The sequence below is a fragment of the Anas acuta genome, chromosome 11 (genome assembly GCF_963932015.1).
Source record: "Anas acuta chromosome 11, bAnaAcu1.1, whole genome shotgun sequence".
In the NCBI taxonomy this organism is placed as follows: domain Eukaryota; kingdom Metazoa; phylum Chordata; class Aves; order Anseriformes; family Anatidae; genus Anas; species Anas acuta.
The window spans coordinates 6,376,124-6,402,959 of NC_088989.1; the positions used below are offsets into that span (position 1 = coordinate 6,376,124).

At 46.8% G+C, this 26,836-nt stretch overlaps 1 protein-coding gene across 3 annotated transcripts in view; it reads left to right on the top strand.

The window, feature by feature from the left end:
* LRIG1 (leucine rich repeats and immunoglobulin like domains 1) overlaps positions 1-26,836 on the top strand; it is an 85,120-nt gene that overhangs the window by 39,786 nt on the left and 18,498 nt on the right. For all 3 annotated transcript variants that reach the window (XM_068694420.1, XM_068694421.1, XM_068694422.1), the window contains exons 4-8: positions 14,045-14,182; positions 15,263-15,406; positions 17,696-17,839; positions 18,816-18,959; positions 23,758-23,901. In XM_068694420.1, coding sequence (XP_068550521.1) covers positions 14,045-14,182; positions 15,263-15,406; positions 17,696-17,839; positions 18,816-18,959; positions 23,758-23,901 — 714 coding nt within the window. The remainder of the gene's footprint in view (positions 1-14,044; positions 14,183-15,262; positions 15,407-17,695; positions 17,840-18,815; positions 18,960-23,757; positions 23,902-26,836) is intronic.

Below are 26,836 nucleotides of genomic sequence, written 5' to 3' on the forward strand. Positions count from 1 at the left end.
TATGTACTGGTTACCAAATAAAGACAGACATTAAATGCAAACATCTGTTAGAGCAAACAAAAGCCAGGAAATTCAGCTGGGAGGGGGAGAGACTGTGAATCTGGATTCATTCCGAAATTACATCGGAGTAGCTGAGAGGAGAATCTTGCCTGAAATTCCCACAGCATTTGTAATTTAGCTACAGTTCCTAGACTTGGACGTTTGGGAGTTGATGGCAGGATGTTTTCACTGACATGCACTTGGCTGAGGATTTCCCTTCCAAATGTTCTGCTGCAGCTCAAGTGTGTTAACTCTGTAGGCTCTTGAGAGGACTTTTCTCAAGCTGTGACCTGATCTGGGGGGGGGGAGAAGAGGATGGATGAAATCATTTATTTAAAGCAGATCTGAATCTAATTATTGACTTCAACTTCCCGGCCAGCTTGAGTGGAGAGCCTCTAACCTTGCTCGTGTGGAGGACGAGAGGAGGAGCTGAGCTGCGATCAGGGCTGAAGGGCTTTTGGGGTGGCTTCAGGGGGCGATGGAGGCAGATCCTCATCCTCTGCCCTGGCTCTGAGGTGGCCAGCCTGATTCAGCCTGATTCACGGCCACAGGCACGGGCTGCTGTGCGGCTGGAGAGCTCGGAGCAGAGCCTGCTAACCAGAGCTCTGAGCAAGCGTGGTAAACAGCGAGGAATTGGCTGGCGAGGAATTAAGGAAGTTAACAGATTAAACACTTAAAAATAACTTTCGTTTCTTTCACTGCAAGTCTTTTAAGCCCCCAACCATTTAGGAACAAAAGGGATGGTGACCCACGGCAGTCGCTGTGTGTAAGCAACGGCCAAAGCTGTCTGAGGTGCGCTGGCCCCATGATCTCGCTGTGAATAAACACAGATAACAAGGAAGTCGGAGCAAGGATTTTTTTTTGGAGCAAAAGAGTGTGAAATAGGATTAGCTGATTCACAGAGGATGCAGCAACACTCTGTGCCTATTTACTGGGGAAAGCGAAATCAATAGGACCACTCTGCTGCCAAACTGAGCATAAAAGTCTCTTGAAGAAAATCAATCTTCCTTACAGGCTCATTAATGTAAAGATCAATTCACATTAAACTGTAATTAAACAGACAGGGCTAATAGGAGAAGGGTAAATGATCTACTGTGCCACAGGCGAAATAGATCACATAAAACTGAGAACTAAATATGTGGAGAGTTGGGATCTGGGAGCGGAAGGGAACGTGCGAGGTGTGTTGGAAGGGACTGGGGGGGTGTTGTGAAGGGGGGCGCCGCAGTGTGTTCCTTCTGGATGCCTGGGGTGATACCGGCCAAAGAGCAGTAACTCCTGGATCAGGAGCAGCGTTTCTGCTTGTACCGCACAGTTTGTAAGAGCTTTTTGTCTGAAGTGTTGGGATTTCACTGTACTTCTTGGTTGAATTAGTTAAACTTCTAACATGAGCCTTTTTTTTGCTTGACTTTAGCTTTAATTTTCATTGCACATCGTTTGCACTTCGTACCGGATGAGTTGACGAGCTGCGGGGATCCCTAACGTGGCAGAATTGGGACCATAGACTTAGTTGATCTTCCTCCTGGAGCTGTTGACTTTTGTTTTCTTAGAGAGTGCCTGGGGAAGCAACTGTTAGGTTCATGCCGTTATGCTGCTTCTCTGGTGTTGTCTGGGGTTTGCAGAGCCTTTCTGAAGACCCCTGTGGTCCATTAGACTCCTTGAGCTGCTGCTTTGCTTTCATCCAAGACAAGAGTGTCCTGCTCCATTAGCTGAAACGGTGCTCGGTCACTGCACTCCCCCCATCAGAGCCAAGTGTGATTTTGGTTTTCCATTTAGATAGCAAAGACTTGGCTGAGTACCAGGAGAACTGCTGCTTCAATTCCTGACTGCTGCTTCGGTTCCTCACTGCTTGGGGTAGCCTGTAGAGAAAAGGGCTTGAAACTGCAGCATCAATTCTGTTCATAGCGTACAGCTCAGGTCTGAGATGGTCCATACACGAGATGTGAGGTCACTCGCATATAAGGATCAGTGTAGGTGGTGTTGAAAATTGGAAGGTTTGGGCTGAAGTGAGGAATTGAGGCCTGAGCAAACACAGCCATATAGATGCAGCCTGAGCCCGGCTGTGGCCTGAGATCCTGCTGTGCTAATTGCTGTACAAACACAACAACTGCCGTGACCCCCAGGAGACTTAGTCTGCAAGTCATCTTTGCTGGAGTAAGAAAAGGATGATCTAAGAATTCGAAATAAGGAGAATACTCTGTTAATTCCATCTGGGTCGCAGCAAGTGGTTTTGTGCTCATAAGCACAAAATGCAGATGAGTCAGACGCAGCCGTGTGCGGGGTCCAGTTGATGTCAGCAGGCTCTGCCTGTGTGCAGGACAGGGCTCAGGCAGCCCAGAAAACCGTGCTGCCTGCCCTGATGTCTCGCACACAGAAAGCTTTCCCTGGTAAGTAAGGCAAGGTGGTGTATGCAGATCGAGATCCAGCAGTGGGAGCAGACATAGCTCGCTCTCCTGGAGCCCCCCAGCCTCTGCTTGCTTCAGTTTTCAGTCGGTGTAATGTCTGCAGGGACCAGTTCTCCAGTGTTTATTCAGGCAGCTCTCAGAGGCTGGAGGGAGACTTCATCCCGAGGTTTTGGGCTGCGCTACAGGCTGTGCTGCCCAGCTGCTGTTTTCAAATGTGAATATATCGATGTGGAGAGGTGAACAGAAAGAACGCGACAGGCAGGATGTTCAGGGTGCAAGCAACACGCAGGCATAAGATACTCGTAAACCTACCTCTCGTGTTTGCTTTGCTCAGAGTTCATGGCAAGGCTCTGGTGTGTAAAGTCCGCTGGATTTTGAGGCCAAAGACTGCAAGAGCCTTTCCCAGTGGAGGAAATTCTCATTAATCACATGCTCCCATGCACCAGGAGAGACACTGTTTTGACTTCTTGTTTGGGCTGTTGGAACTGTTCTAATCATTTGCATCTCCTCTGCAAGCTTTCACATATAATGTGAGCGCATGGAAACAGCGAAGGATCTGAGGCTATTCCAGGGAAATGAGTAATCACTTCTGCTAGAAAAGCAGCAGAAATGAAACACGCGGTCCTCAGACTCGATAAAAGATCATCAGAATGCGATCTGTGCAGATACAGAGCAGTGGGAACATCAGCCAGAGGAAAAAGATAGTGAAAGTTGGTGGCAGCTCTTGGAATAGCAGTTACCCCTTGAGGCTACTTTATTTTGTCTTCACCAGTGAGCTTAACTCTCATGTGCAGCCGTGGCAGCTTCTGCAGATAGAGAATTGTCTGTGTGCTGCTTATCTGGCTGTGCTGGGTGAGGATTTGTTCTGGAGGAAGGGGATGGGTGACCCAAATGATCCTTTGGGACGGAGCACAAGGTGTTAGGAGTTGGAATATGGGAACAGGATCTTAAGTGCATGTTCCATATATTCATTATATCCTAAAAAATAGCCAAAAGATGGGGCATTGCCCCAGGGCAGATGTAACTGGTGAACATAAAGCATCCTCTGGTGCATTGTCCCAGGGCAGGTGCATCATGCACAGCACACAGGATGGCTCCCAACTCTGCAGCTCAAGCCTAGATTAGTTGTTGGGGTCATTTGTGACCATGATCTTTTGTTAAGGTCATTATGAAAAACAGCCTCATGTTTGAACCTTAGAATAGCCCAAAGTTACTACTATTAATATCTGTGGTAGATTGACGGTCTCATGGCACATGGCAAATAAAGCACATGTCTGCAGAGGCAGCTCCTTTGTTAGGCTTCTCAGGCTGAGCGGATTTCAAACGTAAATAACTTGCTGAGTTAAAAGTTTTTTTTAGCATATTGGACTTTCCTGCCTAAAAATGCTAGTAACTGCAATGTAGTTTGCTCAGGGGCGAGTAAAAGCAAAGTTGCAACTGCAATAAAAGCAAATTAAAGTATTTATGAATGTATAATCCTCTCTTCATTTCTCTTCTCTCCAAAAGCTTGAGACTTTGATACAGTTTCGTGACAAAATTGCAGAAAATGAAGAGATATCAGCGTGTCACTGTTTCCAGACTTTCTACTTTGCCCAGTTAGTCCTCGTTATCAGTCCGTAAGTGTCAGGTGCATTGTACTGGTCCTTAGCTCAGTGCTGCTTCCTCAGGGCACGGTCTGCCTCGCTCACCTTTGCCACAAACAGATGCACAGAGAGCAGTAGGAGCAGGAACAGGGGCAGAACGGGCTTTTTAAAATATGGTGCCGTGAGTGCTTTCAAAATCCATTTTGTTTACCTTCAAGCGTCCTGGAAGGCTTGAGAACAGGCAGTGTCTTTTAGGTCCTCTGCGTATAACAAGGCGAAAACTGTTTCGGCAGAGGTGTTAAAAAGTGAACGTGGTTCAAAGCCCGGGGACTAAAACATCAGTTTTGCCATTTACCTTCTGCTCTGCGCGGTGCTTGGCACTTCCATCATTGCTTCCACTGGCAGCGCGAGGAGCGGTGCGTAATTCAGAGTAAAGAACCACCAGTGTAAACAGCGCTCACTAAAGTGGGATCCTGCCATGTCGGGGTTGGAAAAGATTAGCAAAGAATCTCTAGAAGGCGCATTTTTAACTGAATAAAAGCTGGCTATACGCTGGATTTTCTGATATTTTAAACCCATGTTAAATTCCCCAGGTAATTGCAGAGATGAACAATAGGGATCACGTTAAGAGTTCTGATCTTACTGTTATACAAACCGCCTTGCTGGTGGTAGGCGGGGTGGAAAATCTGAACGCTGCTTATTAAGGTAGACAGGAAAATGATCAGTCATGCATTTGGATGAAACAATCACTTAAGAGGCCCTCCTCCCTTCCAAGTGTGTGCATAACTCTTGCTTGTTAACAGGAATTCCACGTGAATATTGATTGGGAGTAAGTGGTTGGGTGAGTACATGTTCTGCCTGTCAAACCATTTAATGTTCAATTGCACATCGGGGAAAATGGCAAAGGCAGATGGAAAATGAAAGAGGAGAGCAGGAGCACGCAAGGGAAGAGAAGTGTTTTAGTGGTCAAGGATCTGAAGAGAAAAAGTTGGGGAGAAGGGAAGAAGAGTAAATGGCAAAAGAAAGAATCTGAACGGCTCATGGTTTTTAGGCTTAAAATACCCTCCCCAATCCAGTGCATACTGCAGGTCACACTGCATGGAAGCAATTGCTGCTTGAGGGTGAAGTGGGGCGTGATTAGTATAAACAACCAGGGAAAGGGGACGGACTTTCTGTAGTTTTTCAGTGCCCTGGAGAAAGAGCTTCTTTCCTTACTGAAGCTTTTTGCCCCTCCTGATTATGTTCCTGGGACAGACTTCTTTCTTTTCAACGTAAGAGGAACTGAAGAAGTAACTGGTCCTATTAAAGTGACTTGAAGAACTTACTGGCTAAGTGGTGGTGAATGCTTTTGATTTTGACCATTGGTTTTCCAAGATCTGCTCTAGGGAAGCTTGGACAGCTATTATTTTACACCAGCCTGGGTTAGCACAGTATCAGTTCTGCTTCAGAGCTCAATTTTTCTTCCCTGGATCTTCCGAGATCTTGTTCAGCAGTTTCCCAAAGCCGTCCTTCCCACTTGACTTGCTGTATTAACAACAAGGTGTCTCAACTTTTTAAGAAGAGCCGTTTTCTTTCCTAGCTTGGCTGTTGCTTTTCCACACAGGAGCTATTCCTTCTTGCAGGCTGAACAGTCTCAGTGAGTGGAGCTCCCAGCGAAGCCTGCCCAGAGGCTATCCCTGCTCTGGCGACCTTGCTGACAAGACAGATAAGCCCTTTCAACAGAGCACAAGTGTGTGTCATGTTGGAGCAGCCTAACCAGCCAGCCTATCTACATCTATAAAGTGTTAACAGGAGTTTGCTTGGCCAGTTAAAAGCACGCGTTCCTCCAACCGCTGCCTTCTGTAAGGGTTTGCTGCAAGCGCCGTTAGACTCTGAGAGGTTCGTGGTCTTGTGGAGCAGACAGATACTCAAAAACACTGTCCTTGATTTACCTGCCTCAGCGTCAGGGTCACAAAAATCTTGTGTGGTTAAATTCACCTGTTTGTTGTGCTCCTGTCAGAAATGGGAAGAGCCTGTGTCACGTCCTGGTGGCATTCAGGCACCAACAGTGCATGCTATCGAGCCGTCTGCATGCAATTACAGTTTGGATTTATGTCCCAGCATCACGGGCAGAGTCATTACATTTGGTTTGCACTTAAATTGCTTTTCCACTTGTGTATTTTCCCCTCCTCGCTCCTGTGGAGAGACAAAAGCAAAACAAAGCCACCCACAAAACATATGCACTCGCTAGGCTGTGGTGGATCTTCCTTGCTTTGATCATTTATTACACAAAGAGGAACTAAAATCAGCATCAGGATTTAAGGATAAAAGTGCCTACACGCCGTGTGATCCTGGGCCCTATTGGCTTTCAAATGAAAACGCTACCCGTGTTGATTAGATGGAGGCTTGCAAAAACTTGCTTGCAGTGACAACAAAAAGGAGATGCTGTCTGTGCCGGGGATGGGGCAGGGTGGCTGTCCTAGCCCCTGCTCTGAGTTCAATTCACATCTGGCTCATTCTGATTCTCGCTGTCTCTTCCTCCTTGCCACAGGTAGGACTCCTCTTTGAGGCCAGTGATGTGATATATGAGGTGTATAGCATGAAAACACCGACCTGTCATCTGCCAGCAGCTGAACGACCCCTTTCAAATACTGATTGAGCCCCTTCAGACAGCCTGGGCAGTGCCCCACAGCCTCATTCACGTAGGTGGTGCAGAGCCACGTGGTTCCCTGCATTCTTGTATGAAATCTGCCATTTACCTCATAGGACTCTTCCTTCTGTTCCTGTAGGACATTTCGGTTCCTTCTCAGCAGAGCCTCTGCTCTCCTTTTCATCCTTCCTTAGTGCTTGTTCCAGACAGAGGCTGGGGACTATGAGGAGATGGAGGGTGCCGAGAGCAGTGGATGGGTCTGAGAGCTGGAGAAGAAGGGGGTTAAACGCTGGCCCAGCTGTGCTTGCTCACAAGCTGGTTGTTTCAAAACCACCATCGATTATGCCCAGTGGCTCAGAGGTGCTTGCCCTCCTCGTGCCAGGGCTCTGGCCAAGAGGTTTCGAGGTGGAGCTGCACGCGGGGAGGCAAGGTTGTGCTCTGTGGTGTTGAGTTCAGAAAAGATAAGGCAAGCTCCTCACGGTGAGGTCGTGGCAAATAATGAGAAATGCTTTACGCAGCGTTTTTGTGGGTCTGTGCCCTTTGTGAACACATCATTTAAAAAGCCCGTGCGGAGTGCTATCTTCGTGAAGCATCATGCAGAAAGGCTGGTGCATGTGGAACCACCCTGTTGTTGGTGGGGGGACGGCTGTGCCCGTAACAGGGACGGGCTGGTCTTCAGGAATCTTCATTTGCTTTGATGTCACAGCAGGTTGTGTAATGTGCTGAGTCGATAAGGCAGCCTCTGTTTTTAAAGATGACTAACTTCTAATCCTGCCTGCCCCACACATTTTACTCTGCTAATAGATCAAATGCTGAAAGTTTAGGAAATTGCAAAAATATACCCCAAATCATATTGTGGCAAGTTAAAGAAGTCTCGTGAGAGTAAAAGAAGTCTAGTGAGAGAGGGAGAAAGCTTTTATAAAATTATATCAGTCACCTCAGTGGATCTAATGCACAGCATAAGGTTATCTGACAAACAGAAAGTTTAAATAAATGTTCTCAATGCAGAAATACCCAGAGAGGGTACATATGGTTTTGAGCCCCACGTCTGTCCCAGCCTTTGTGCTCCATCCTAAAGCACCAACACAGGCCAGGAACATAACCAGGTGAAGGAACACCCTGTAAGTACATCAGCAGATGGAGAAATGCCTTCAGACTTCCTGCCATTGTTCAGTATGGCTGGAATAGCTCTGTCAGCCTGTTCTGTACAATTACATACGATGGTTTTAAGTGAAAACAGCCTGAAACAGTCACAGATTGTGTTTGCTGCGCCTTAGAAAGGCCTTGTTCTGCCGGAGAACTAGCGAGAGGGAAGATCCTGCTGTAATCTCAGACAGACCATGTAAGCCTTTAAGGGAAGGTTGGGATGCCTGTAAACCCCGTGCAGTTTTCTTTTCCCCCTCTCTTTTTGTGTCTGACCCCAGAATGTGGTGGCTGCTTGGCCTGCGGCTGCTCTGCTCTCGCTGCGCATGCGGCCGGCACCTGAACAAACAGAGCTGGAGCTGTGGCGGCCCTGGGGCTCCGCCAGGACTCCTCGGGGAAGGAGTGATTCAGAGCATCTGAGAGAAGTGGGGGCTGCTTCCATGCGTCCTTGCTTCCTGCCCAGAGAATAACGCATGTGGCGTTACTTTGGAGAGAAAAAAAAGCGGGGCTGTTCGCTTAAGCAAGCTCAGCACACGTTGGGTCAGCTAAAAATGTACCTTCTTGTTGGGGTACCAGACCTTGAGCATCATGCACGATGCTGGAGAGGCTGAGGTGGCAGTGCAAAGTGGCAGCAGCTTTCTCAGGGCAGCTGGGAAGCCCTAGGGCTTAGGGCTGAGCTTTGGGCAGCTCAGGCTTTCAGGGGAAGGTCTCATGCACAGAAGTAGGGGACAGCATGGGTTTTCAGCTTGTCACCTGCACATTCGCTCCGTTCTGTTGCCTTTCCCTTGCAAGGTAGAACTTTTACAAGTCCTGAAACAATAGACAAATGTTTTTTGATTAAAAGTCTCTGGCACAGCATTTTTAGGAGTAAAATGTTAAGATCATGCAAGTTTTATGCTGATAAACTATACAAATTGAGTCACAACAACGTTCTCTATCCATATTTCCATAAGAGGAATCACTTGGGACTGATTTTAAGTTACAGAGCATAATGATGTGACAGGAACAGAAATATCTCTCTCTCTGCCACTGTAAGCACAACCACGTTTTCCAGATTACGGGCTGCTCTTCATCCTTTCAGGGCAATTGCTCAGGCAGCTTCCACCGGGAAGCTGTTTCTGTGTAGTGAACAGCGGGGTGAAATCAGATGGCAGATCTAAGGTGGGAGTTTAGGAACCCGTATCTTAAATCTTCTTTAGCGTTTCTAGGAAGATTGATATTAAATCTCTGTCTTCTCTGAATTGAGAAGGTGGAGGAGGAGGAGGGCAGGTAATTCCAGGCATCACTTAGTCACGGTGTGTGTGAGCCGGTTTGTGTTACCGTGTCTTTGATCTCGCTTCTGGCCGTGCCCTCTCTGCGTGGCCTGTCTGTGACACCGAGCCTCGCATGTCCTTCGGTAGCAAACCCCATAACTCTTTCTGGCTCCAGCACTGTGTTTTTTTTTCACTGCTTTCCCAGTATGGAAATATTAACTGAACTCCGGACTTCTCCATCTCTGGCTGTAGCCTTGTGATCTCACTTATATGCTCCTTTTGAGAATGTGCTCACGTTATTAATAGAGCCTTACCGAGGTGTGGAGCCTCTTTTGAAGCTTGATTTTATTTTTGATGCCTATAACAGGTGTGGGTTTAATAGGTTTGCTGTATTAAGGCTTTCTTTTTTTTTCGGCGAGCCCAGCCAGCCCTGTAAGCTGACACGACATGAAGGCCAGGCATGTGACTGCGCCCTGCCTCTAGCCTCACTTCACACCACGCAGTTGTGCTGCAGGCTCCCAGCAGCCAAGGCAGACTTAATTCAAGCTTTGTCTAAACCAGGAGGGTTTTGTGCCGATTGTATTTAAATCAGGCTGAGCAAAGCCCCTCGTGCATTCCCATCTGAGGGGCTGCTTGCTTTGATTTTCCGCTGTCAGCTTTCTAATGGGCAGCTGCTGAGGGGAAGTAAATGTGGCTCTAACAACAAAGGAGCGTGTTTGCACTGCTCTCTGCATCGATTTCACAGAAGAGGTTTGAAGCCATGGTCTAAATTAAACTGATTAGTGTACTCCAAAGGACAGGCTTGCTGCGAAGAGGAAGGTGAATTCTTCTCCTATTAGGTCTACTGGAAAATGTTTCACAGCCTGTTTATCAAACAAATATTCACAAAGACGCTTCGAACTAGGAAACCCACCGGGATTAAAGTGTAACTTTACCTCTAAAATACAAGCTGAGATTCCTGGAAATGCTGCAAGCTTTTGACTTTGCGCCACCTGTTGTTTTCCTGCCACCCCCTTCGGCTCCCTCCTGACTTAGAGCAAACCCAAACACGCTTTGCTTCGCTGGAACATTTTGCTTGTTTTTCCTGTCTCTGAGCAGCCTGGAGAAGCGCAGAGCACGCGTTTGCTTCCCGACGTTGTCTGCATCGGCTCGGTTCAGCAAAAGGCTGGCTGAGGCTAACCCAAATCCCCGGTAACCCCCAGGGGTCTGCTGGGGAGCAGGGCAAAGCACAGGGGCTGAGGGGCTGCGGCACCTCGGGGTGTGGATGAGGGTGAAGAGGTGGTGGCTGAAGGCTCGGTTCTGCTGACCCAAGGAGCTGCCACGTGCGTGCAGCTCGTGGTGTTAAACCCACCCAGCGCTGGCTTCGAGTCACCTTGGTGTACGGCACTAGGTTGTTACGGCCTATCTGCTTTAGCAAATTGGTGTCTGCAGGAATGAGGTTACCGAGCTGGGAAAAGAAACCCTTTCAGCTACATCCTCCCTCGTTCACGAGCAAACCCTCGTGGACTTGGGCTCCTCAGTCCCTGGGATTTCTTTTTCACCAGAGCAGCTTTCACTCCAAGCCCTTGGTCCTCGGCGAGGCAGTCGTGCAGCAGCTGAGGCCGGCAGTGCATTCCCACGCAGATGGATAACCCAGAGGTAGAGAGGGGTTAAGAAACTTGCCCAAGGCGGATGAGTCAGTGCCAGAGCTGGGAATAGAAAGTAAAGAGACTTGGCTCGCACTCCTGGCTCTAATTGCTCAATCTCGCGTTGAGGCCTTGTCATCTTATACTCTTGAGGTAACGCTGGCCGAGGCGAGGCGGGGAAATCTGTTTCCAGGCTGTGATACCTAAGGAGAGGGGAGAGGAAAAGACACCTGGAGGCAAATTGGTTGTGGAAGGACCAGTAATTTGTGCTTTAAAGCCCAGTCCAGCAATTGGTACTAAAATCTGATCTGTCACCTTTGAAGCCGAGGAATTGTAAACCAAGAAGCGAGCTGGTAAAAATCCCGGCCTTGTGCAGTCAAAGGAGAGAGGTAAAGTTATAACTTCATCACTCGTCTTCCGTCTGTAAAACACCTTTGTGATAAGAGTTGGGAACAAAGGGAAACAAGCTGAAAGGCTCCAAGTACTAACAGGAAGGGTTAAATCACATTTCAGCTCTTACTGTAAGAATGAAAAATGAAATGTAATCAAGCTAGCAGAAGGTTTGGACTACGTTGCGCTCATATCACATGCTGTGTATAGGAAAAGTCAGCAGGGCTGCTTTTGTTTGAAGTGCAGTGCTTTGAGAGGGTGCAGTACTTTGCAGCAAACTGTCTGACATTCCCCAGCTGGGACTGGCCCGGGATGGTGTTTGGAGCCGAGAGCTACATTTGGAGTCAGCCCATGTTTGAAGGAGACAGGGAGAGGGAGAGAAAGCAGCCTGTTGTTTTCCTGTGTGAAATAACGCATCCATCTCATCTGCCAGCTGCAGCGCAAGCAAAGCGAGAGGCAAATGGACAGGAGTCACCTGGAAACTGCGAGCATGGCTCAGACAATATAGCTCTTTCCTGCCCTTTCCTTCCCTTCTTTAACTCAGTCCTCCGGGAAGGGCTGGGAGATCTGGCAGGCAGGCAGGCTGGATATATGTTGAGCAACTAAAGCACAGAAATATTAATACTCCAAAAAAATAACATTGGCTTCTGAGGAACAGCTCGTGTCCAAACTCACTCCGTGCTCTTACAGCCTCAGCTGCCCCGCGCAGGATTTGTCAGGTAGTTTATGGATTCTTCGTGTTCATTTGTACAAGCCTTCATTTCCTGTGCATTTACAGCCAGGTTCAGCTCAGCCATCGCAGCCCAGATGAGATCAGAGTTGAACTCGCAGCCCCTTCTTCAGCAGAGCTCCGAAAGCGTGCTGGGCTTTGCTTTCGCTGATGTCTGCGGCGAGGTACTTCCCTGACTCAGGTCGCACACACTCATTTAACAGCCTCTGTTATTTTGAGAAGGGAAAAAAAAGATGGAAATTTTTGAACTGGCGATTTTTACCTATCGAGGCCTTGCAAAAGAAAAACCAGTCCTTACGGAAATGAAATCCTTCTCACCCATGTGCTCAGTTAATGGAGGACACAAAAGCCTGGGCACAGCGAGTTTTCCTGTTTCAGTCACCCTGTTAACAAACCCACCGGAGCTCTGTTCCTCTGCATGGTGTGGGTGTGAAAATTCAGCCTTCATTTCTAGCCGTGAATGAATACTGGTCATATCACTGCTTTTTGTACTGTTCATGCCTACAGAGCCTGTGTGCCCGTAACCCACGGAGTAAGCGCTTTGGGGACTTAAACTATGACTTCCCTTTGGTTTTCCTGAGGCCTTTTTGCACCATATTAGCAAAGCATTTCTGTAGTGGTGTAAAATTTGTCCTTAACGACTTGTGAGCCTGCACTGAATTAACTAAGTAGCATTTAAAGTCCTAGCAGCGTTTCTGGGGCTATTTCCCTGGTGTGAGTGAGCATCGGGCGCTGCTCGCAGGGTGGGTCTCCAGAGAGCAAATTGTCAGGGGGATGCGGTTCATGGCCTCTTTCTGTTACCAGCACCAGCACAACTGGCAGCGAAACAGTCTGGTTTTAGTAGCAGGGAAGGAGAGGAGATCAGTGTGGGGAGCAGGACCCTTGCTACGTGCTATAGGAATTTTTGGGGGGCTTTTCTGAACACCTGGATGAGGCTGGAGGAGACCGGCTCCCAGACACCCGGCAGCTCCAGTGCCTTGAAGGCTGCAGTGGGCTCAGGGAGCAGGTTTTTGTTTCAGAGAGCTGATGCTCTGTCAGGAGAGCCAGGGCGTCCCAATTTGCATTCGAGAGCGCTTTCAGTGGCGGCTGTCTCTTCTTCTGGTTACGCAGCGGGTAGGCAGCCGGATTAAGCCCCGGTACTTGTCTGAACCCTCTCTGCTATCTCTTATTATTCAGCAAGTTCTCAAGTGTCTGCTGAGCGTCTCTATTTGGAGTGCCTCACTCGCAGCCTTGCCAGGAATATCAATGACTGGTCTAAATTCACATCAGGCATGTGCTCTACTTCTGGTGACTAATGCACAATGAATTTTTTTTTAATTGGTTACTGTTCTCTCCGCTGATTCAGGCCAGAAAGGAGTCAGAGGAAAGGACTCGGGGGTTTTTTAGTGAGACCTTGTTGAGTACAGATGAGGTCTAAAAGGTAATTAACTGTTTGACAGCTGTGGAGATCTTGAGGAGAGCTTGCACTGCCTCCTCTAAAGAAAAACATCAGATTGAGTCCTTCAGGCTGGTGCTGATAAGGCAGAGGATTGTTACAAGGTCTGATCCTGTAGGCAGTGCTTGGGCAGAGCTCACGGTACTGCGGAGTCATCCTAATCACACAGTGGGACAGAGGTGGCAGAAGATGAGGCAATGTTTGCAGGAACAACCCGTCTTACAGTATTTCTGTGTGTTACAAATCATGGTAAATAGTCCAAAGCTGAGTGTTTTCAGAAGAATCCCTAGGAATTAGGGAAGTTTTGTAACCTTTCCTGAGACTGTATGTGCTTACCTGTTTCTTGCAGAAAACTCTGAAAAATCCCGTCCTCCTTGTAAAAACATGGGCAGTTTGCTTAAACTGTTGCTCAGTGCTGCTTGCCTGCAGGATTAAAATCCAGCCCTGCAGAACTTGCATATAATGAATCTGATTTGGAAGTGCAGGCTTGTAGGAGAGCAAGCCCAAACGACTGGAAGGAGAACTGATGACTTGAGTCAGGACTTGTGGAGAAGGGAAAGCCTTGTACCATAAGAGAAAAATTGTCCAGAAGCCTGCAAATGTCTGAGACCCAATCTCTGTAGTCACAGGAACGACATGGGGGTTAGGGAAGGTGTCCCTGGCATGGTTTTCTCCTAGGATTGCTGCTAAAGACGTGCTGTAAATCACCACGTGTGAACTCAGCGGCCAGCCCGAGCGCCTGCTGCAGCCTTGCTAGTCTCTTTGTTTTTCCAAGAGAACTGAACTGTCTCCATTTCTCCTCCTGACCATTTCAGGCATCACAACAGGATCCGTAGCATTGAAGCAAGTCAACTGAAGCCCTACGTTACCCTGGAAACGTTGGACCTGAGTTTCAATGACATCACGGAAATCCGAAACGGCTGCTTTCCACAGGGACTTCACATAAAGGAGCTGTGAGTTTTTCTTGTTGGGAACTGCTTTTGTTGAGTTACCACAGCAGAGAAAAGGGCCTCAAACCTTCTTTAAAAGAAGGAAAGGGAACGACACAAAAAGTATGGGGTTATTCATCAGGATTTTAAGTGCAGAGGAGAATCAGATGGCAGCACATTGTCCTCACTGTCAGGTTATTTATTGAGCTTTTTCATTTGGGTTTCTGGCGTACCCATAAAGAATGCAGATTATTGTTTGTGTTGCACGGGAACGTTGCAGCAGTGAAAAGCTGGAATTCATCCTCCAGGTGTTGGTGTTTTCACTGGAAGCCTAGAAGCCAGAGCTGTCTCCAGCAGAACAGTATCTTCTTCCCCAGTGGGATCTGTAGGTGCCGCTTCCTAGATCAGCCCCTTTGCATCTGGAAGGGGGGAGGGTGAATGATTATTTCATCATTACAGTTGAAGCGGTTATTGAATGAAATCTCAGTGGCTAAGAACAGAAATCTCTCACTGGTAATTTGAAGAAAAAGGGGGGGGTAAGCAGAGTAATGCCCTCCCCACAGAGCTTTTTGCCTATTCAGAGAAACATAAAGTGAGAGTGAGCTGTGTTTTAGGTAAATTTGAAAAGGTGCACGCAGATGATTTGCTTCCATTAAAGTTTGCACAAAACTTACTGCCTCTGGTTGTAAGAGGACATAAGAGTGCGTGTTGTACCTGATGTTTGTTTGTTAATGTGTAAGAATAGCCTCTGTGCTAAGACCAGAGTGCGAGTAAGAAAGAGCCCTGGGATAGATGCTAAGGGAAAAATCTTAAGAAATGAGGAATGGCTGGAGTCATCCCGCACGAGAATATTCTCTGGTTTCTGGCTTCCACTCCAAACTTTCTGAAGCAGGAGGTTATAGGGGAGCTCTTGGGAATTGCACTGCACTTCTCCACATTCGTCACAGGGCTCTGGGAAAGGCACTGTGCTTTTTGTGCAGCCAGAAATCCAAGGGAACTGAAGCCACCTCTGTAATTTCACCAGCCTGTCTGGAGACCAACTAAATGCTGATAAAAGGAGATTTCTGACAGAACTGTTCATTTTTCTGCTGTGATTTATTGCAGCTACCTGGGGAGCAACAGAATCAGCACCCTGGAGCCTGGTGCTTTTGATAGTCTGTCACGGTCCCTGCTAACACTTCGTCTGAGTAAAAACAGGATCACTCAGCTTCCTGTCAAGGCGTTCAGGCTACCCAGGCTAATACAACTGTGAGTAGAAATGGGTGTTTTAATTAAACCTAGCCATGCTTTATGGAGACAAAATGCCCCTGAGGATACATGCACCAAATGTCACCCTCCCTTACCTGCTATTTGTAAAACTTAGAATAAGCTATGCACTGGTGCCCTGCCAGCACTGAGTAAAACATACTGGGAGAGTCCTTTTTGTCTTGTAGCTGTTGACCTTTCAGGCCATTCTTTTGGTCAGGAGGGGAGGGATGGAAGTAGAGCAGGTATCAGCAACTTGTGCATTGACAGGGTAAGACAAATCCATTCCCCTGAACGCTGCTGGTGTCTGTGGTGCAAGAGAGGTTTGGAAGATGCGTCTGTTGGGAGTGACAGAGCTCAGCCACCATGTTAGGTTTTCAAGACCACACAGGTATCTTTATGTGGCAATAAAATAGCAACGGCGGAAGGTTGTTAAACTGCAGTGATATTTGGGCAGAGAAAATAACACTCTAGATGAGTTAACACAAACATCATTATTGTCCTGCCTGCAGTCTGTAGGGCAGGAGCTGCGTGGAGACACATAGACATCTGCAACTATAAAAATGCTTTATGTGTAAATAGTAGCTCTAATGGCTTAACTTTTCCCTTCTGCTTTTTCTGCTGGAGAAATGGTCCCAGCCTGTGACCTGTTGTGGTCTTTCTGTCAGATTTGATAGGCAAAAGATCAACTTCTGTCTATCAACAAAAACTCTGCAAAGGCTGTTGGAACTCAGGCCTCTAAACAACAGCCTTCTGATTGAGAAGCAGATCCTTAAACCAAGACATGTCTAAGGAATGGGTGTGCATCTGTGCTTGTATACTTGTAGGATTCATAGCCAATTTGGGATTGAACAGTGTAGGACAAGAGCATGTGTGTCTTAGGAGTCTGTTGCCCCTCAGTTGGAAATTGCTGTCCATTAGCTGAGAGCTTGTAATATGCTGTGTTCATCTGCGTCCTGTGCAAACGTGTAATAAACCAAGGGTCAACTCAATCTATTTAGGAGCAGTTTTCACTGTAAGTTAGAGTGATTGGTATTCTTAGACTCTGGGACAGTCTCACAGCTGGTTGTTTAACCCTGTGAATAAACAGGAACGAATAGCAAGTTATACAGACTTGATGTGTTGTAGAATTTGTTGTGTAGAGTTCTTTTTCTGGCAAGGCATAGCTCAGTCTAGGAAGTGCGTTAGGGCAACAGTCTTTATGCCTAAAAACTTTCTAATTGCTTACTTGACTTTAATTACACTCAACTTCAGTGCAACTTCAATGTTGTTTTTTTAAGCTTACTTTTTAAAAAAAGTAAGCTTGGAGTTCGTACGGCTTCGTCATCTTTTCCAAAACAATTTCTGATGTGGTAATCTTCATCATTTTGTTCAACACAAACACCAAGTAGGGAACTACCCTTAGGTTAGTCTTGCATTTGCAAAAAGGACATCCATTTGCAAAGCTCTATCTTCAACTTCAATGTGTTGTGTCGGTGAACTTCTCTACTGCCATTATGGAACTGGGATTTCACCTGGCATGTCTGGATCTAGCAATCCATGATACTGTTTGATATGGGTTGGTGAATGGGGGTTGTGATGATGTTCCCATTGCTATTCTGGAAAAAAAAATAAAGGTATTCCCACGCTTCCAAGCTTTGGGTTCCCACTCACACAGTGGAAAAAAAAAAGAAATTTAATGAACCAAGTTGGAGATCTTTGTATACACAGAATACTGACTGCCTCATTATTGGAACAACTTGTTTCAGTCTTTATTAGTTTCTTATAATAGGGAAAAATGTGAAATTTGTAAAGGGAACTGAAAGCTTTCCTTTCAAACTAAGCCATAAAGCTTCCTCTTGGGCTCCCAGTTCATATAGCACCCATTTGTTTCAGAGCACAGTTTTTACAAGTCCTGTAAAAACGGTGGGTTGTAAGGAAAACGATGCCGACATTTAGCTGTGTCTGTTCACATGGTGTCTCTGCTTGAGAGAAGGTGAAGTGTGAAAATTGATGAAAAGGATAAATGGCCTAAAAGATATTCAGAGAGAAGAGGGTTGAAGAGGAATTGCCGCACTGTCTGTAATTCCTCTGTAGTGAGAGTCTGTCCCAGGGTGAGTTTATTTAAGAGATCACACCCAGCTGACTTCCCTGGCTGGCTCGGGGATTGAAAGTTTCCGGCGCGCTTCTGCTCTCTCTGGGAAAAGTGGATGGAGGAGTTGTTGGCATTGCTGTCCCCATTGTGTGCTGCGCAGACGATTCCGTGAGAAAGGGCTGGGATTTAATATACTTGTATGGCCTTGGTGATTTTAGGGAGCTGAACCGGAATCGCATCCGCCTGATTGAAGGCCTGACGTTCCAGGGACTGGACAGCTTGGAAGTCCTGAAACTCCAGCGCAACAACATAAGCAAATTGACTGATGGGGCTTTCTGGGGGCTAGCCAAGATGCAAGTTCTGTAAGTTGCATTCTTTTCTCTTAAACAGCCTAGACTTCACCTGTTATCTTGTCCTTTTCTTCTTTTAGCAAGGACTCCCCTCAGAGTGCCAGCCCTCATGTTTCTTTCTATGTCCTGCATGCACAGAACTGCAGTGCTACAGCAGCCTTTGTCCCATTGCCCCACTGTCAGCTCAGTGCTCTGCCAGGTGTTCAATAAAAAAATCCAGTTTTTCAAGCTGTGGCAGTATTGCTTTGTAAGTTTGATGATTTGAACACTCCATAAGTTCCCAACTGGGCTTTAAATGAAAGCCATGAAAGCCTTTCTGGCTCTGCAGATTTCTTTCAACTGATACATGGAAACTATGTGCTGCAGACCTGATTATTCTGCATCTTGGGAAACCTAGAAACCAAGCCAGCCTATCTCAGTGATGCGTTCTTTCCGTACAAGAGAGCACGCTGAACAGTCATGGCAGAGAAATACTTGAAACTTGCAATGTGATTGGCTTTCAAGTGTGTTTGCGGGGTCACAAGTGATCAAGGCAGTGTGTTTCTGGAAGCTGCTGTCACACAGCTGAGACTCTGCAAATACAAACTCCATTGGGATGCTCTAAGCCCAGTTTACATGCAGTGGAGCGTACCTCAGTCACATCTCGTTCTGGGCCTTAAGCCCTCAGAATATACTGGCTTGGTACCTCGTGAGTGTGTGACGGTGGCAGAGGGTTGTGCCTTTGTACTGCGAGGTTGTGTGGGAGTGCGTGGTAGAGGGCCTTTTGCTAAGTGAATACCTTAGACCTTTTGCTTGTGTTGCTCTTGAATTTCTATCCTTTCTTGCACATGAAATGCCTACGCATGGGTGTGTCCACATAGGTATGTAGGAAATATGTGTAGGAATGGCAAAAACCCCAGTTCTTCGTGGAGATTCTTCGTTGTTGGGAATTCTTCAGCATTTGACCAGTGTTGCTTATCTGTCGATTCCTTCTGATTTTTCTCTACAGCCACCTGGAGTATAACAGCCTGACAGAAGTAAACAGTGGCTCTCTCTATGGCCTTTCGTCTCTCCACCAGCTTCACCTCAGCAACAACTCCATATCCCGCATCAACCCCGATGGCTGGAGCTTCTGCCAGAAGCTGCATGAGCTGTAAGTTGGTTTCCCTCGTGGTTCATTGGGCAGGGTTTGATGCTAATGTAACGCTGGCAGGCAAGGTAAGGACTCTTCCCCCATCACATGGCCTGCGGCTTCCACTGTATTAACATGTAGAAATGCAGGAACTGCAGCCTCCCAAGTGGTGCCCTTGTTATTCATGATGTTATGACCTTCAGAGCACCTGTTTAAAATACTTTTGACCATATACGTTATTGTATACTGGAAGTGTACAGTGCCAAAAGACGTGGAGAGCTTGTGATCTGGGGCTTGCCAACACTTTCTAGCTAGCTAGTTACAAGACATCTGCTGCTTGCCATATAATGACTGTACAGCCTGAAGGAAGCTTTGCTTTGTCCTGTGTATTTACAAAGAATATTCTTGGTTTTAACCAGCGGAGGTTTGGCCCTTTAAAGGCAGTTGTCCTTTCTCCTATTTACACTTTACCCTTCCTGTAGGGTTCAGTTGTTGAAAAGTAAACACACTGACTTTGCTCTCCTGAGATTTCCTGCTGTGAGTATGGTCTCTTTGATAAATGAAAGAAAGCCGTGCTGTTGTGGATAGCCCCACAAGGGCGCCTTTTGGGCCTGTGGCACTGCTTAATGCCTTTTTGAGGAGACACACATGGATGCTTGCAGTATTTACAGAAGTAGCTGTCATCCCCTCGGTGGGACTGTGGAAAGATTCACTTTTTTTCTTTGGAGAACTTGACACATGTGGTTAGTGGAACTGCAATTCATTCTGCTTGATGCTCGGAAATCTCTTGTTGAACATTGTTATGGGTTCTCCTATCCACCAAAAAGCAGTACAGTAAAGCAACGTCCTGTTTTCAGAGGCCTCACTCTGGACTCAGACTAAGGGTCTGTAACTGCGTACCCAGCTGTGACTCCCTCACCTTTTGGCGTGTAGATTCAAAGGTAGTTGGACATGACACGTCATCCCAATGAGGTTAGAAGCTGTAGAATGAACCTGTAGTGCAGTGACCAATCGGGATCTTTTGTTGAGCCCAAATTACTCGTTCAAATGGGGATTTTTCTTTTGGCACAAGGAAATCTTTTGTTTTTAGTTTAATACATATGTGATTGTTTAATTACCTAATTTTTCAAACTGTTGTGAAACTGCCCATGCCTAAAGGGCTCCTTTGCATAGTGCTGTAGACAGCCATAGTTCCTTCATGTGCAGATCTGCAACTGATATTTTACTACGTTAAGGCAGTGTCAATGTAGATGTCTTTAAGAGAACAGATTAGAAACAACCACAGCCTGCTTAAGTCTGAAGCATCAAAAAGAGGTCAATCTACCTTGTTGAGGCACTCACAGCTAGATCCCTGGAATAGCCAAATTCAGATCACTACCAGATCACTACACTGATTTAGTAGTACAGCTCTGGGAGCTTTCTGCTTTGGGATCCAGTGTCTGGTGTCTGCATTGAAGCATGAGTTCTGATGGGATGGGTGCATCCCATCTGTGCCTTGCATTGCTCATGTTAAAATTTTCTTAGGGAAATCCGTGCTTGTCTCTTCTACCTGATGCTGTCTTTGCAAACCCTTAAGATGTAGATGAAAGGCTGCACCTAGTGCCAAGTCCTTTCTATGTCACATGTGGATTGGGATCTCCTACCACAAGTAGTGCCCATGGGCAGCTGTTCTGGCCTAGAGGAGCTTGTTTGGAGTCACTGCAGCAACCTGGTTGGTTTTTTGCCCCGGTGCAGAATGGAGCAGACTTGGAAAAGGGCTGGTGGTCGGAGCCACTGAGGCATGCTTGGCCTGACAAACAGGATTGTGCTAGAGTGTGGGGCCAGGGACGACAGAGCTGAGATCCGAAAGGTAATTATGCGGGTGTTAGCACACATCTCTGCAAAATATTACAAGCTGTTGCAGATGTTGCCTTTAGGGTAAGGCTGCTACAGAGAGCTATCAGATACCTGTAACTGAAACTCCCACAGCCAGAGAGTGCTCGTAGGAGAGGTCTGCTCTGAAATTGAAGGGTGAGGAAAGGAAGCGCTAGATACATCTAGACTGCCGCTGTGCGCTCCTTTGAATGTGTCTGTTACGTTCTTATTAAAAGATCTTTGCTCACCTCCCCTATTACTAAATCTGCTGGGTTTCAGTTATCAGACAGTATTGCCTCTGGTTGTACAGGGAATGAATTTCAAAGTCCTTGATTGACAAAAAGAGAGACCCAGACCTCCGCTGATCTGTGACGAGGGAGGAGGCGAGCATCTGAAGAGTTGCCTCTCCTTCAGTTGTCAGGAGAAAACATGACTCCGAGTCTCAGTCTGATGCAAAATGCAACAAGAAAAGAGATCTCTTGCCTTCTCATGGGCACGAGAAAGGGCTGATTGTATTCGCCGGTCAGGTGCTAAGGCATCAGTATCATGGAAAAATCCACAGTGGGAGCATACAATTTCATCAGATGTAAATGATGAATTGGCTTCTGAGTCTTTTTTTTTTTTTTCTTCAGAAAGGCGAAGAAGCCTCGCTTCTTACCTATGGTTCGGTCAGTGGGAAGGAAAGGAGGTAGATGTACCTGGTCCAGAACTGTCTGGCAGCAGGAGCTGCAGCTGCACAACAGATTTCCAGTTACCTGCTTCATGTATCGCTTCTGGCAGGCTGCTTTTTGGGTCACTCTTCCACTTCCTTCCCAGGCTAAAAGGGTCGTGTGTAGGCAAGGTATTTCCATGTGTTTGTCCCAGTGATTTCCCTCTGGTAGAGAGACGAGAAGGGGCAGTGGCAGAGACCTGCTGGCTTCTCTCAACCCAGATAATCCAAACTGCTGAGGAGAGGAACGCACTCTTTTGCAAACTGGCCTTTCCCACTGGCAGGAAGCAGAGACCGAATGTGTTGAAGGAAGCCGCTGCCAGGTGCTTCAGCCCCTGAAACCTCCCAGCTGGTTACAGCCACTGAGACAGACGCTGAAGGCTGCTGCTGTCCATCCGTCCTGGTGACGTCAGGAGGAACGGATGGGAACATGCTTTCACCAGTTGTAGCAGGAACCCTTCTGTGTAGAATCAAAAGGAGCTATTTTTTTTTCCTCAGCCAGGTTTAGAATTACTTCTGAACGCTTCTTTTTTTTAAGCCAAATTCTTTAATCGCAGGTGAGGACATAATTTTGACCAGATGCCAGTTCTTCATAACTAACACTACAACTTCTTTAGGAATGAAAGTATGTTGTCCCATACCTTCTTCAAACTCATTAATCTTTGCTGATTTTTTTCCAAAGCTTGCCCTCTGCCCACTCACACAGCTAAAAGATAGACAGCTCGTTTGCCAAGGAAATGACACTCGCAGTGCTTAGGAGTATGTGTCTGTTTTGACTTAGGTTTTGGCTTTGCAGCGACTTTCATGCAAGCCCTAGACATATTTTTAAGCAGAGTTACTAGCAGAAAGGACTAGAAAAGGAATTTGGAGGTTTGGAACTCAGATTTTTCTTGTTGCTTGTATAATAAAGGATTTCAGTGCTTATACAAAGCAGCACAACCCCACTTCTTGAAGTTAGCTGTCCGGTGCTTCACAGCTTCTGAAAGGACTTGTGCTCCCAGGTCACCAAGGTATTTTCTAAAATCCTATGTAACTGCCCTGTGTAGAGAGAGACACTTGAGAAAAAACACGAGAGGCAGGATGTATCTGAACGATAGCTTTATAACCCCTGCCCTGTAGGCAACTTAGAGCTGGGCACACTCATGCAGGGCACCAGGAGCTGTGGTTGAGTGCTCCAGGCTGAGGATCACTGACCAGTGACTTTGCCTGTGGCTTTCCCCTTTGCTTATTGTGTGAGGGGTGTGCAGTAGCAGGGAGCTTCCCATGCCCTACCCTCAGCATCCAGTCTCAGAAGCCTCATCTGTGCCTTGGCTGGGAGAGAAAATCAGCTTTCTCCTACCAGCTTCCAAACTGCAACAAGAGTAGCACTTAAAACAAAAACCAACAGAATAAAACCAATGGGAAGAGATGGCTGAAAGAAGCAACCCTCCAATATTAGGCACTCGTAAGTGGCGATGATTTCAGGCAGACTGTACGCTCCCTGACAGAGGGGAGCGGGAGGGAAGGCGGCTGGTGTACGGTGGATAGATACCTCCTTCCTGTGGATGAAAGAAAGCATTCAGTTGCCTTGTGGTGAAATGCTTTTGGCTCTAGACTCGGGTGGAGACACCCACGCCCAGGTGCCTGGGGCTGGCGATGCACAAGTGCGGACCGATAAGGCACCTCCTGAATACTCAGGTCTGAACCCTGCCAAGGGTGCATGCGAACTTCAAAATCTTTCGGTCTGGCAGCACTCCCCACCTCGCAGGGCAGAGGGAAGACAGGGACTGCTTTTTCCTGTAAGCCTCAGAGGGTGTCCAAGCAGGAGAGAGGATTGAACAAAACCAGGACTAATATCCCTTGCTGATATCTCAATGCTATGGGGCTAATTAAACCTGTCCTATATATCAGGGGGCTAAGGAGGGGTGCTGCTGTTGGGCCCTAACATCGCCATGGAGAAAGAGTAGCTTCTCCCCAGCATAACAGCATCTGTGTTAGGCTGTTGCTCTGATTCACTTCTGGAGGAGCCTCTCTCCCTCCTTCCCTCCAACTCATGCTCATAAGACTTCCCTATAAGCGGGTGCCAAATGCCTCCTGCCCCATGGTATCGTTGGGGAATATTTGCAGGCTGCAGTGTTATTTCCTAATCAGGTTGTTATGTACCCACCCCGTATACATCGCCTCTCGTAAGAGTGGTGTGGGAGGCAGGCACTGGCTGGTGCAGAGGAGTTTGGAAAAGGCTGGTTGGGCTGATGGGGCTGTTGTTTTTCTCCTCAGAATACTCTCTTACAACAACCTAACCAGGCTGGACGAGGGAAGCTTGGCAGACCTCGGGGGACTGCACGTACTGCGATTGAGCCACAACTCCATCAATCATATTGCAGAAGGTGCCTTCAAGGGACTGAAAAACCTGCGCGTCCTGTAAGTTGCTCTCAACTTGTCAGATAATGCAATACCCACCTTCCCTCTACAGTTTATGTTCTTCCAAACTCTTCTCCTTCACTTTGCTTTGCAGCTGTTTCTCAGCTGCAAACTCCCCTACACGCAGCTCCGTTGTCTTGAGCAGCTGTTGTGTTTACCTGTTATTCAAATTCAATGAACTTCTATTTTTTAATTAAGAGTAGTAAATTGCAACTGGACTACTCACTGTTGTAGGGTGCTTTCGAATTAGGGAGCCCCAAAAGCTGCTGTAGGAGCTCCTGGCTGCTCCCCTCCCCTCTCCAGAGGCTGCCCACTCGGCGCCTTCACCTGAAACCCCACCAAGTTCCCAGCACCCGAGTTACAGCTCTGGCCAAGCTTCCAGACTTGTTGAGTTCAGCAGGCTGATTTAATTCTTCCTTCAAAAGGAAGAAAACACACTTTGATACCTTTATTCCTCTTCAGAAGCCCATTATGGTCTGGGTAATGAAAAGGAAATGGGAACAGAGAGATCTCCCCTCTTTACAGTACTTCTCGCATCCCACTCTTCCCTTTATTGAAGTTCACAGTGGAGGAAGTGACTGGAAAGTGAGTTTGGGTTTTGTTTGTCCCCCCCCCCGCCTTTTTTTTTTTTTTTTTTAAACTTAAGCCAAAGCCTTTCAGCCACTGGGCATTCAGAAAGGGCCTTCTCGGAGGCAGCTGTCAAGACCGGAACTAAAGGTTTCCAAAGAAAAATGGAGGGGAAGGGGAGCTGGCCGGTCCCTTTGCTCGGCAGTGAATGTGGAGCCTCTTTTATGTTCAGGGCTGAGGGGGGGGAGGAGGAGAGGGAGTGTGTGAGCGAGCTCTAATTTAATAAAGAGAAAGGCCCATTGGGTCCTGCACCTGGTGAAAAAGACCCGAGCATGCTTTAATTATGGCCCATTGTTGGGGAGCCTTTGGTGGGTGTGAAACTGCTGAAATGTGGAGCTATTCAAATAGAGGTCAGGCCTAGAGACCTCAGAGCACAATGATTAACAAGGCTGCGAGCATTCAAGCTCAGCCAGCCAGAAAGAATAGGAAATTGGCAACAGGGGCTGGGAGAGGAGTTTGAATACAAAGAGAGCCAGGCCAAAGTACCCCACTCTTTTTTTTTTTTTTTCTCTTTATTTTCACCCATTTGTTGGGAAGGTTTTTTTCCTCCTTTCTAACACTAAACCTTTGAGCTGCCTCTGGATGAACAAGCAATACCGTTTTCTTTTCCTTTTTCAAGAAAACACAATGTGTGGCAGTCAATTAATAAAAGTGCATGTCAGAGGGTTCCTGCGGGCTGTTCCCACTTGTCTGCCTTTGCCATGGGAAAGGCTGTGCTGGTCCAAACACCAGTACCCAGTGGTGGAACTGAGCAGGACAAATGTCTGAGAAGGGATTTTTTCCTTAAAAACCAGACAAACAGAACAACTGGCATGGGCTTGGCAACTGTAGGGGAAGGGTAGAAACTCAGCTCTGGGAGGATATATTTGGTCTCACCCATCTTAGATAGCACAGTAACTGTCAGCACATCAAACCAGCTCTCCTGGCATTGTCTCTTCTGCCACCACAGCATTCTTTGTGCCCAGACCCCACTGGGGCATTGGGTTTTTCTCCATCCTCTTGGCATAGACGTACCCACAGATCACCCTGACATCCGTAATAATGCTGGCTAAGGCGAGTGTTCCCCAGGGCCACGGCAGTCAGGTCGCATGCTGAAGGCAGCTGAGAAAGAGGATTTGTGGCTGTTGGCCATCGCCTTTCACATCTTCAGTTCACACACCAAGGCTGAGAAAGCCCACAGCCAGCTTAGGTACTGAGGGCAAAAAGCTCAGCCCCATCCCCACTGAGGAAAGGCATGTGCATACCGAAACTGCAGGGTTAGTTCAGGATTATTATTGTTCTCTTCATATATTTTGTTGTGTGTTTGTGCATCATAGCCCAAAAGTTGTACTGTGATACCTGTGCCTGGCATTTTAAGAAATACAGGGGGCTTTGTTTTAGATTTTTTTTTGTTTTGGTATGTTTAAACTGGGATTGTTCTGATAATAATCTTCAAAAGGTGCGAAAGAGTACCTGAGGGTTCAGGGGGTTATCTGGATGATTTTGCTTTGTTGTTGGTTTTTGCTAGGTTTTAAATCTGAATGATGTAACAAAACCAACAAAGCCTATTTATTTTTTCCTTTCTTTTTACTTACCATTAGAAATGATAAATTTCTGTCTGTGTTGCTGGGTACTCATTTCTAGCTGGAACCAAAGCGCAGGGGGGAAGGATTTTTAAACAGACTGTTTAAACAGCTTTTGTGGATCTTTTTGTTTGTTCTGTGTGCTTGTTTTTCTTCAGACCCCTTTGACTTTCATAATTGATGGTGGATTTGAAAGCCAAAAGAAGCGAACTCTGAAAAAGGAATTCTTACTCTTTTTTTTCAAGTTATACAGAGTTAGGCTTGTGCAATAGTGATAGGGTTTTCCTTTGTTGAGCTTTCAAGTTCATTGCTAGAAAAAAAATGCAGTTTCATAGAAAATGAACCAAGTCATCTTCCTAAGATATGGCTGTAGGCAAATAACTGTAGACAGGAATAGCCAAATTTATCAATTTATGATGGTAGCATTTAGGGACAACTGTTAAACCTTTGTTGTTCAGGTTTAATGTGGCCTCTATCCTGGTGGAATTTGAATTGAGTGAGAAAATGAAGAAATTATTTGCCTTCAGTGGGCACCATCTGTGTGCAGTGAAACTTCACCATTGGAGACTTAATGCTGATGTAGGTCTCTCCTCGCCTCATCTTACCTACCAGTTCCCTTCAGTTCTTTCAGTTTACTTTGGGGACTTTGAGCTCGTTTTTCCTCCAATTTAGATACAGAAAAGGTCTAAAATCTACATGTTTTAAACAGTAGCTATCAGCTACTGTTGCCTCAGAAGCAGAGGGTT